The 12,886-nt window shown below is 35.9% G+C and overlaps 1 protein-coding gene across 3 annotated transcripts in view; it reads right to left on the bottom strand.

Moving 5' to 3' along the window:
• Positions 1–12,886, bottom strand: part of LOC108970530 (disintegrin and metalloproteinase domain-containing protein 10) — a 314,044-nt gene that overhangs the window by 298,414 nt on the left and 2,744 nt on the right. For all 3 annotated transcript variants that reach the window (XM_018935972.1, XM_018935974.1, XM_018935973.1), the window contains exon 2: positions 6,371–7,856. In XM_018935972.1, the coding sequence (XP_018791517.1) occupies positions 6,371–6,434 (64 nt within the window). In that variant the 5' untranslated portion in view covers positions 6,435–7,856. The remainder of the gene's footprint in view (positions 1–6,370; positions 7,857–12,886) is intronic.

Below are 12,886 nucleotides of genomic sequence, written 5' to 3'. Positions count from 1 at the left end.
GAGTACCAAGTTTCATCATGATATCTCAATTTTTACTCAAGTTACAGCTTGCACGGACGGACGGGCAGACGGACAGACGGACGGATGTGTAAAAGCGACCCCCAATTTTTGAATAACGTAATCAAAGGTGAAACGTCATAGATCTTTGAGTATGATCCCAAGACAAAGAGGAAGTCTTTAGATCATTTTGAGACGACAGAGAGGATCCAACCAGGCTATTTCGGAGAATGCTTTCCATGACGCCTTCAATGCTTGGAAATCGGACTGACAGCGCTGCACCGAGGCAGAATAAACCTATTGTGGAAGTTTTTAAAGAATTATAACGATTGGCTCAATAGGTTTTCTTTAAATCGACTCAGTCCTAATACTTTCCGGATAACCCTTGTATTATAAACATGCGAACTTATGAGAAAATCAATAAAAGTATTATTTTCAGAATCAGAAAACTAGTCGAAATGAAACAGTAAATAGTTTTCAAACTGGTCACATTTTTCGTATTCGGAATAAATTTTAAAACTTTTTTTGTTATTTTGCTGATTTGRATGCCACATTTGACAGCATAAATGCCTCCATAGCCTTACTTGAAGGAGAATTGTATGAGAATGCCCAAGTTATTTCGAAAAAAGTATAGATTTAAATACTCTTTTTGTGTTAGACAATTTCCCGAACATGTTTTGAAGAGGGAAGACTTAAACTGCAATACGTGAAGAACCATAGGTTATTTCACAGATTTTACTGCYGACCAAAGTCAAATACAATTTTTCTTGTTATTCTCAAATTAACGACATCAAAGAAAATGTTTTATTCTGCTCCTTTCCCAACCTTTGCTTAATATCATATACAAAATATAAAATAATTAATATAAGATAAAAATTTGCAACATTTACGAAGTTTTGCTGAACCTCAGAAATGTTTTGTATTTTTTTTTTTTTTTTTTTTTTTTTTTTTTTTTTTTTTTTTTTTTTTTTTTTTTTTTTTTTGGTTTGAAGTCATTAATTTTTTAAAGAAGTATAAACAAAGAATTTTAAATGGAATTCATTACAAATTCTATACAACGTTATCTCGCTTTAAACATTTTCCTTGCCGTAATCATGAAATTACATCTTCGCATGAAATTAAAGCAAGCAAACGCAAGCTTTATAAATTTCCGCCATCAATGACTCACATTTAATTTGACATACACATATATATTATACAAGCACATTTTTAATTTTTATTTTTTTCATTTTCTTCGTTTTATCACTACTTGTGCCCAAAGTGTAGAAAGTGGCGTTGCTGTTGTATGGATGGCTTAAAATCCGTCTATTGATCGGAAAGACGACAATAAAGCTACTTCCATGCAATTGCGCCAACGSCACTTCGCATCTCCTTCAGCCAACAGACAGCTGAGCGCTCTTAACCTGTTTGTGGTGTTGCCAATAATTGTGCCAATGTGCCTACACAAACATACATACGCTCACAWACATACAAGTGCAAGTAATCTCACACTATTCTTGAGATAAAGAAACCACACTCAAGTTAACCCACAAAATACAGATTCTTCTTGCTTTTCCTTCCTTAACGAAATGCCTTTGTTTTCACATTCACACTTCAAGGGGGTTCACAACACAAACGYTATTTATGCCTATATCTGTATGTGTGCACGAATGTGAGACCAAGTCATCCATCTGTCTTCTGTGTGTGGTTTCTTTTGTCCATTCTACGGTTAGTACGTTTCTTGCTCTTTCCCATCTTTCGTAAGCCTTCTCTTCGAGGGGAGATATGCTTTTTATTTTCATTTTCGGTTATTCACATTTCGTATGATTCATGTTATTGTTTCGGTATACTACGCTTGCCAACAGAAAACTGAACAAAAAATCGGYACGTTGTTCTCAAAGCGACGGTTACGCCTTCGAAACCGGTTTTCCATTAGCATTCTGGATACAATTTATTTGCTATTACTTTATTTTGTGATTTTTAGATGATAAGTCTTTCGTTTTCTTTTATTTGTTTTCAGAGATAGCAGAGCGWAATATTATTTTAAAAATTTGTAAAACTGTGATAAGTCAGCTTTAGTGATACAAAATCAGTAGATGGTATTTTAGCGAGGGGAAAGAGTGTCGGATCCATCAAGCAACTGATGAAAAAAATTAGAATGGATGTTCTGGTAACGAGCGTGTGCGGAAGTTTTAAAAGTAAAAAAAGTTTATTCGAATAATGCGTAGCAAAAATTAATAACATTTTTTATTGTCCGAGTTATACTCAAAGCTCTAAGATTTGAAAGATAGACGGAGCTTTTGGTGGTGCTCTACGTCAATTTACACAGCCATATTAGTTTTGCGGGGATATCAAATTCAAACATAGCGGYATAAAGCAGCTTATTTTCGTGCTCTCAAAAGCAGCTTTTAAATCGACGAAGAGGTGGCGCGTGTAGATTGTYTTATCACGGGTCTTTTCTAAGATCTAAAGCTACACTGATAAGATACAATTAGTTTGTTGACGGTGTGTATTAGTCTTTCACACAAAACGCTCGATAGAACCTTAAATACGATGTTGAGGAGGCTTATCCCACGGTAATTGGCACAGATTGTTGAGTCTCCCTTTTTTTGAATTGGGCAGAACACACTTAAATTTTAATCTTCGGGCTTGGTTTTGTCCACCCATATTAAATTCAGAAGAAATTTGGCTTCAGCACAAATTATTAAGGGTAAAGTAAGTATTTCATATCAAAGTGAAAATACCTTCAGGAACATGATTATCGGTAATATTTTCGATATAAAATAATCGATAGCTTGGAGTCTAAAGCATCATTGCTAATATAAAACTAGATTTAACTAATATCGCTATTAATAGTGCTTTTATTGTGTTAAATATTATATATATCTTTGCATCCTCTTTTTAAATCTACGTTTTAGGCTGTGCTTCCTTTACATATATGTAAGTACAGGCTTAATGTTAATTGATGAAATATACAGCTAATTGCAAATGACCGCAGAAACGTTGCGAAATTCTTAAGCAAACGCAAATAAATATAGGCATATAGAAGTATAGACTTGCTTTAAAAATAAACTTGTTGGGTATTTGTTAGATAAGAGCTGTGTATTTCATACTATATGATATATTATAAAAATATGTTATTATCGRGAAAAATACGAACTTAGTAATGAATATATGTACATATAACCACTTAAGAATAGTTGAGTTTATTTTAAGAGAATGTGTTTAACCAAACTACAAAAGCAAAATGGTTTGAGTGAACACTTTGAAGCATTTCCGTTACATAAGTCAGACTGTCGGGGAACTTGTGTCCCACAAAGCAGTAAGAAAGATGATGATAATGAGTCATCCATTACTCTTACAAATAAYTACAACTTTTAATATTAGAGCTTATATGTTAATTATCTTAATCTCACGATAGGTCACATAATGATCTTGCAATATCAGTTTGCGCACAACACCAATCATTTCCGGATCAACAACTGATTTTGGACGAGCTTCACGAAATTCGCCTTGTACATAGTGATCTACGACCTTTTGAAAAATAATCTCGCGAAAGTGTTTGCGGTTTAATTCCTGTTTTTGTATGTCAAAACGATCTCAGTATTTATAGCATCGAAAATGTCAAATCTAACSATCGATAAAGCTGTGAGTTGCCAGATTGCAACACAATGGTTGCTATGTATCGACATAAAAAGCCGACATACGTTTAAGCATCAATGGAGCCAGCATACATTCAATATTGCATGGAGATTTGACTAATAACTTTGAACTCCACACAATTTGTCGATCGCTCATAAAAAGGCTCGTTTCGAATAGTCGAGAGAAATGTAAAAAATATATATACGATAGCGGTGCTTCGAAACACGTCAATGGTAATTCAACAGGTGACGAATCGTGGATTTATATATACGAATGAGCCGTAAAGTAAACAGAAGTCTAGGGGTGTTTCCAGATGAGTCGAATCCAACAAAAGTTGTTCGCACATGAAGCACTTCTAAAGAAATGTCCCGTATAGTCCTGGCCTCACACCCAATGACTTCTTTTTATTCGCGTATAAGATTCCTCAATCGGAGCGATTCGACAATTTGTATATTTATATGTAGAGAATATTTTTGTTCTGTAATTCCGAAATATAAAATGCCACTATCATATATGTAAATTTGAAAGCTGTCGAACTATTTGTTGATGAGATATAGCATATTCAATGACGAAAAGATTTGTTATTTTAAAAAGATTGGTAACAAGTAAGAAAAGGCTAAGTTCGAGTGCAGCCGAWCATTTTATACTCTTGCAACTTGCAAGAATCAAAGCCAGGAAAATAGTTTAAGGTTAAAACCAATGAAATAGAGTTAAGTCAGTCGGAGGTTCGAAAATCTTGATATTAGTTATATAGGGCTAGGCCAAGTTTTCGCTCAAATGTATCTAAGTTAGGCACAAAGATACATTGTTATGTGTAAAATACRCTCTCTTAATTTTCTTTGGATAACTGAAAAATGGGCCGATATATGCGGTACAAAGTTTCCCGGAAGTTTGAAAATCCTTATATTAAATATATGGGAGCTAATCAGATTCAACCCATTTTGACATACAGACATACCATTATATGGAAGTATTATCACTTAATATTAGTTGTATACATATATCACACATTGACCGATATCTTCGATCAAAACTCAACTATAGGTACCGGAGTCTAAATATTCGKTACCTAAGGGCTTGAACAGTTTTTATTGAATTTAAACAATTTTTCGTCATAAAGCACACACTAAAGACATTATTCGCGCAAAGTTGTATCCCGTTATATTACAATTTGTCTTTTTGATTTGTGTACTGGAAACTGAACGAATCAAATGAATTTTAAAATTTTGCGTATATGAGAAGTAGGCGTGGTTGTTATCCGATTTMGTCGATTTTCACAATGTGACATTAGAATGTAAGAAAAATGCGACGTACTTAATTTTGTCAAAATCGGTTAGACGGATCCCGAGACATAGGCTTTCACCAAAAAGKTTCACAGAGGTTCTTACAAAGCGCTTTTGTACCAACTCGGTAGTAAAATTTAATGTATCTGGCGTACTTAGTTATTTAATTATCGCGCTTCAAGTAGTTTTTAACAGTACCGTTATATGGGAAGTGAGCGGGTAATCCCCGATTTCATCTATTTTTGGTAGATTTGGTCGGAAGAAGTTCTTATAGKATTTGTATTCAGCAAATTTGGTTGTTTTAGATAAAGTTTAGGAGATATGTATGTACATTAAACTTGCTAGAGGGCGACTTTGGCCCCGCACACTTTTCCAATATTTTTGTCCACAGGTGCCCCTTACTACTGTGATCCTCTGTACCAAATTACAGCTTTATATCTTCATTGAATGCTTAGTTATGGCACTTTATATGTGTTCGKTTGCTGGCGATTTGTGGGATTAGGAGTGTTTCGATTACGCCCATCTACGAACACATAATTTTTTTGTACTAAGGAACCTTCATAAAAAGTTTCATCGAGATACATCAATTTTTACTCAAGTTWCMGATTTMACGAACGGGCGGACAGACAGACAGGCAACCGGATTTCAACTTTTCTCGTCCCGTTGATCATTTATATACATTTAATGACATATTTATCTGGCTTAGTTTTAGGTGATACGTACAAAAGTCAGGCGAACAAAACAATAACACTGTGTAGCAACTCGTTGTAAGAGTATACAAATAATTTTGTGCAATAATGAAACCCTTTGTTTATTAAATGAAACACTAAAGTGGCTTGGTAAGTGTTATGCGGTTCCTTATATAGAGTCCATATAAGGCTGTAAGATGAAGTTCATTGAGATCAAGAGGAGTATGAGTTGAGTATGGGAAATCTCTGTGCCAAATAAGTGCCGCTAGAGCTCAATATCAACAGAATACAATATCAAATTTATAATTCTGAGCGGATTTAGAACAATTCTGTCAACAGAARCCCGAATTTTTGCATCGATAAGTTAAATGTTTCAATATTACTCCACATCCGAGCAGTCCGCAGGCCATGAAAGGAACTAAAATAGAAAAAACTTAGCAGGCAGTTATGCCTTATTTGTTTTGGGATGTTTGTATCTCATTTAAAAGAAGAAGAAGAGGATCAAGGAAAACTTTGGAAAAATTTCTTTATTAGAGGTTGGGAATGCTTTTGTCCTTATACCGTACTCTACCGATCTGGCCCACAGCAACTTTTTTTCTCTTTCTCTCTCTCTAAGGAAAATGTATTCTGGAAAATAAATTTAGCGAGAGTGAAGAAGTAAACGTCGAGACTGGGATCTAATTGGAAACAWAGTGCCTACGAATTGTTCTATAAAAATAGTAAATATTTAATACGCTGAAATGTAAATACTATCCATGTGCATATACGATTCCAACTTACCATTTACGATGATAATGAAAATGATCGACACGAAAATCAGGTTTAATCCACATTTTGATGACATTATTGTTTAACAACAGCAACAACAGAAAAGTATTTGAGCGTYAATACTAAATTGCAGTTCATCAACACGTTTTACCGCGACGCTTTAGAGAGCACAGCAGAAACACCGCGACACACTGTAAAACTTAGGTACTTCGCCTCCAAAGATTCAATTGAATGGCAGAGCCTCGATACGCCGTTGATTACAGCAAACCGTTACGTAAATTTTAATGCKCTTGTTTGCTGGTAAACGCCAACAGTTAAGCGACCCTAAACCGACTGCACTATCCAATGTGATTCAAGCGTTCTTTATACATACAGGCATGTGAAATGCCAAACGCCCSAATGTGTGCTATGCGGTTTCAAGGCTAAAGTGCGCACCGTTGCGCCTGTGAAATTGCCAAATTTCCACAACAAACACGGCGGCGACGACGCACCGAAAATTCCGCAGTCACACAAACGTAGCGACACGCGGCAGGCGACTAGGCTGCGARCCTTAAACGGTTGCGCYTGCTGTGCGGTGGAAAATCGGGATTGTAGTGTGGCGTTTGCCGGCAGCCGTTCGGTCGCGGTTACAGTGGGTTTTTCGCTAGGTATGCCTTTCGTTTGGCAATGTGCAGCAACGAAAATTTCCGCACGTTTCGCGGCGCAGTTTACCAGTTGTTATTGTTATTGTTTAACTAGTCGGCGGGTATTTCCAAAAAAGGCATACGAGTATTCGATTTCGTTCTTACGCGCGTTTACGTGCTTAGATGGCGCGGATGAGGCGGAGGACATACATCGGTTTTACCGTATTTAAATTTGCCGAGAGCTTATGATTTCAATTTATTTTATTTTTGTGCGCCTGTGTTGTTGCAAGCTTTGGCCGGAAAGCCAAAGTGAAAACAAAGGATTTTCCGCAACGTATCAACCCGATCAACCGTCGCAGCCACAAGCCACTATTGCGCTCCCCGCGTAACACCCTTCACTGTCATACACTCGCTTTGCACTTCACGTTGTGCATGCGCTCGTCGTTTTGCTCGTCACTTTTTATTTTGGCTTCACATTTGACACTTTTTTATCCACTGCCAATTATTTTTTACACTTTTCGCTTTGACTTCACTCACTGCAAGGCAATGCGATTTGCGTGCTTTTAACGGGGTTCCCACTTCGCATTTACGTATTTTCCATTGAAAATTGCTTTTATTTAGATATTTTTCCGACGCATTTCGTATTTTTCACCGCTGATTGGCGCAGTCTTTCGCTGACTTTCCCCGCTTTTTACTGCGTTTTGCTCTCTTTGTTCGGTGAAATTTACAATTTGCATTCGATTTTTAATATTTTATTTGCAAATCCTTTTTATTCTCGCTCTTCACCGTAACATTTGAAGTGTGGTTGTTGTTATTTGCAAGCAGTTTGTGTAGTTTACGTCGTTTTGTTGTGTATACGTACTATTGTTTTCGTCCTGAAATGAGAATGTGAAAAAGTCGGAACTATTATTATAGTAAATTTAATTGCGAGTAACTTTTTAATTAAATTATGTCTACAATAGCAAGTGTGTTTTCCTTTTTTTATGCATTACATAGGTAAGTGATCGCTTTTATGACATAAGGGTATATCTAGTAAAATTAATGTGTATATGGCTGCAGTAGCGTCAAAGCTACGTATAATTACTATAGTCAAAATTATGGAAATCCGAATATACTACACGACCTGACCACTGATGAGCAAAAAACGGAAATAGATTTGTCTTGTTCTGTCAATTTTTGAAAATACTGTTTTTTCCCGGGGTGAGAATTTCCCTCGTCAGTGATCAATGGTTCTTCCAAATGCGGTTAATGGCTTTTCCATCGAACAGAATTTAAAACTGTTAATTAGCATCGCCCAACATTAATAGTTCTTTTCAGTTCGGTTAGAGGGTAGGACGGATCTACTAAAGGGCTTCTAACATGGACGAGCACTATATGTCAACGGACAATAAGTGTGAGGCTGCAATTTGACAGGTATTTAAAATAAAAATGCTTTATTAGCAAATTATCGGTTCGGCGTAAAATCGTTAGAAATGTAATGCTGAAGATCATTTAAAAAATGGGTCTTTTTCGAGATTATCTCTTTAAAATGTTGGCCGTTTTGCTCCAATGCCTAAGTGAAGCGGGATCCACACAGGAAAAAGTCTATCACAAACCAAAGAAGCCAGATGTCGCCGAGATCACGAGCTTCAATTTCAAGCATCAATAGTCGGTTATTACGACGAGATAACGGTCGCAATTTTTGAAGAAATATCGACCGATTATTGCACCGGCAAACAAACTACACCAAGCCGTTTTTTTTTCTAGATGAAATGGCAGCTCTCAAATCTCTTCACGTTGCTCTTCGTCCCAAATGCGGCAATTTTGCTTGTTTACATACCCAAACAAATTTGGCTCGAAAACGTCTGATATTCTTGGAACTTTCGAAGAGCTCATATAGCGAAGCGACGAGCTTGCACAAGCTGTATTTTATAAGCTTTCAATTTAAGATCTCAACATAAAACTCGCCAAGTCGTTCCATACGTCAGTCCGACGGTGCCGAATCGACTCTGGTCTGCGTGTACACTCTCAGCACGGCTGTTATATTTTATTCACTCCGTGCTGGACGTGGCCTCAAGATGGGTGATGGTGTGATGGTGTTGCGAAACGTACGTTCAGTAGGCCGAATATTCTTTACAGAGCGCGAATTTAATATTGTAAAGTATTGATATGTAATGCATATCTCCTTTTTTGATCAATTACCAACTCGATAGCAATACAATTAATTTTTTGCGCATAGAAATATCAAGTGATCTCCACTATCAGTCTCCACACTGAAAAGTTTTAATAAAAATCAAAACAGCAAAGTTATGACTGTTCCATGTAAAAAATGCTGGCAATCTTTGAGACTCTAGATGTGAGTGCGAAGTTAGGATAAATTTACGGATAATTTAGATTATAGAGAAGAACAAGCAGAGCTGTTTCACCAGGACCTAAACGTAATGGAAGAAGGGTGTCAAAGTTGATGAGCTTGTCAGATGAGTGTACATTACTGCTGTTCTTTGAAAAGAGATTGTCAACTGGAAAATTATAAAAGGGCGAGCCTAAATGTATAATTTCAACGAATAGCAATGCAGAACGCAAAAAAACTTGAGGTGTCTATCAAGATTGAGTTATCATTTTTAAAAATCGAAAATGTGCTTTAAATATAGAAATTTCAAATTATATTTTAAAAGTTTCGGAATATTTTTGAAAAAAGTTTATAAAAAAGTTTAAATTTACGTTTTGTCACACAGTTTTTAGTACTCAGCGCAGCTTTTTTTTTTTTTGATTAAGTGGCAACTCTAATCCGTAATATCTGTCCATAAAGGTCTACCACAAACTATTCGTGTACTAAAAAGCTGGTTACAATATTTGACGCCTGAAGAGGGACAAAATTGTTTCAATATGCGACCAGGGAAAAAAATAGGGTGGAATATGCAAAAAAACACAGTCAAATACACTCAGAACATAAAAAATAAGAAAAGCAAATAAATGTAGTAAAGACTTGGACAATTCAAACATATAAAAACATTAACAATGTATAGTAAAGTGCTCGTAATATTAAATATTTTCAGAAAACTCGCTTGTCAAAAAAGAGAAGAGAGCATATTAAAACCTCTACTTTCTGGGAATCGCCAAAGCAAACCTCATATAGAGCTAGTTCGTACAGGGAGACTTTTCCTGTGGTTACTTGACGTTAGACTGGTTTTAAACAAAGATTCTCTTGTCGACCTACAACAGATTTTGTAGCTCAAGTGACACGCTTGGCGTTTTTGTTTGTAGCAGTTCGCTGCTAGGTACATAGTTTGATATTCTTTTTCATTTTCATATACTTTCCAGGGTTGCAATTGGACCCATTTTCAAATATATGTTTACAATATGTTTGAATTTTTTAATTTTATTTTCATTTTTTTGTTTTTTTGTATGTAGAAAAAATGTCAAGTGGGGATGAAGTTCATAAGATTTTGAAAAATTACTGAGAGCTACCTAAATCGAATGGGTCTTATAAACGGAGTACACATCACGAAAAAAGAAATATTCTTATTGTGAACAGCAAAAGTTGTCACTTCTGAACTCAGACGCACATGTCCTTCGAAACTTAGCTAATCAAGAAAAATATGTACTATATACGAACAATAGCTAAGCACTTTCTCTCTCTGCACACATTCATATTCTTTGTGTGTTCCCTGTGCAACGCTCTTCATCATTATTATCTGTTATCCTTTGTCACAAACGGAGTCTAATTTGCTTTGGTGTTATTCCCAAGGTGTAGCATATTGTGATAAATGGCGCTCTGAGCAACACAATGAGAGTAAAGTACAATAAGAAAAATCACTCACTCGTTGTTGCGAATTAGTGCGCAGCGCAAAAGAAGAATTGTTGCAGGGAAACATCCATAGCAATGGTCATAGTTATCTTTTTTGCAGATAAAAACAAAAGCAACAGCAACAATGTTTGAATGTTGGAAAAAGTGTTTATGAAAGCATAGGCAAAAGCAGGTAATGAATAAAGTGTAAGAACCTGAAAATTTGAATTTTTTTCAAGTACTCGTATTATTATTAAACCGTTGTTTCTCATATTGATTGGGGCTTTAGGAGTCAAAATATATACATATATACTATAAGACGAATTTCTTACAAGTAGTTCAAAACTTGTTTTTGTTCCTGAAACTAATGCGTGATATTGCAAGTTCGTCATGTGACCTATCGTGAGATTTGGACAACACTATATTCACTACTGGGACCAGCATATATTTAAAATTGCGACTTTTGGGCCAAAAACAACACACTAATGATGCCGCAGCCGCCGTATTCCCCAGATCTGGCCCCCTGTGAATTTTTCTTGTTCCCTAAACTGAAGAGGCCCATGAAAGGACGACGTTACGCTTCTCTTGACGAGATAAAGACGGCATCGAAGGAGGAGCTGAAGAAGATAAAAAAAAATTATTTTTTGAAGTGCTTCGAAGATTGGAAAAACCGTTGGCACAAATGTATAATATCTCATGGAGATTACTTTGAAGGGGATAAGATAGATATTCATGAATAAATAAATAATTTTTGAAWAAACACAAAATACGCGATACTTTTTGAACACACCTCGTATGTCAATCGCTAAAAAAATCGTGTAGATTGGTCGAGAGAAATGTRAAAAACGATAATGCAATATGGATTCTTTCCGAGAATTTTACACCAATAGTTGTAGTAGAATGTCAGCTATGGAGATTCGGAATGAACTGAACCTGGCCTGTGGTGTTCATAATTTATATGTCCGCAGTCCTCGATAAGTACCGTTATTAAAAAAAATCATATAGCATGTCGTTTTAAATTTGCCAAAAGACCCCTTTGATAATTTGCCGATTGAGAAATGGCGCAACATCTTTTAGACAGACGTGTCAAAAGTTATTCTATACGGCGGTAAAGGGTCCCGTCAGTATCTAAGATGCTCCCCTAATAGAGAGTACGACCCCAGACTCAGCACAAAAACTAGTCCCAATTCACAAGATTACTASCATAACGGACCGACACAAATTCGTGGATATAATGCAGTATATTATGATACCATTTGCTGAAGAGGACATCCCGCTGAAAAAGATATTTCAGCAGAATAATGACCCGAAGCACACCAGTAGGGTGGCAAAGGAGTGGTTTCGGGTCAATGGAATTGAGGTCATGGATTGGCCAGCTCAATCCCCTGACCTCAATCCCATTGAAAACCTTTGGGCAGACGTTAAGAAAGCCGTATGGAATGACAAACCCAAAAACAACAATGAGTTATGGACCGTAGTGCAGCAAGCATGGCAGAACATACSACTAAAAAGATGCCAGAGTCTCGTAGATTCTATGAAGAAGCGTTGTATTGCTGTTACTAAAAATCATGGCCATGCTACCAAGTACTAATATCTCGTATAGAAGGAACTTCCAAAAATCCTTCAGTTTAAAAAAAAAAATGTACCACATTACTACTATTTTACTGCTCCCATCAAATTTAATATGTAAACACAACTTTGTGAATAAATATATCTTACACCCATTCAAATTAATATATTTTTATTAATAAATGTAGCCAGAGAAATATGATAAACTTTTCCACACACAATTGATGTTATAATTGTTTAGAATTTTGCATAACTCMCACAGAAGACAGAGATGTGAAGCATTGACGGAWCCAATCGCTTTTTTAATCACATAATCATCGACTTGATGAATAAAGCACCAAAAAGTCGTGATGAACGACTTCTTTTATTCCCGTACAAATAAATCATATTCTGATCATATTGTTTGTCAGTATCGTCAATGAGTTAYTATTTTACTTGTGCAAAAAATTTAGAGGGAAATTACCAATTTATTTAGGTTTTCCGTTATTCAGTATTTTTTCATCGCCCTTATATACATACTTACATACATRCATACATATGTGYGTATCCTCAACCCCAACCCCAAGTACA

This window comes from Bactrocera latifrons, unplaced genomic scaffold (assembly GCF_001853355.1).
Source record: "Bactrocera latifrons isolate USDA-ARS-PBARC rearing strain unplaced genomic scaffold, ASM185335v1 scaffold_30, whole genome shotgun sequence".
NCBI lineage: Eukaryota > Metazoa > Arthropoda > Insecta > Diptera > Tephritidae > Bactrocera > Bactrocera latifrons.
The sequence above is the reverse complement of the archived record's forward strand: the minus strand, read 5'-3'. Positions and strand labels throughout refer to the sequence as shown.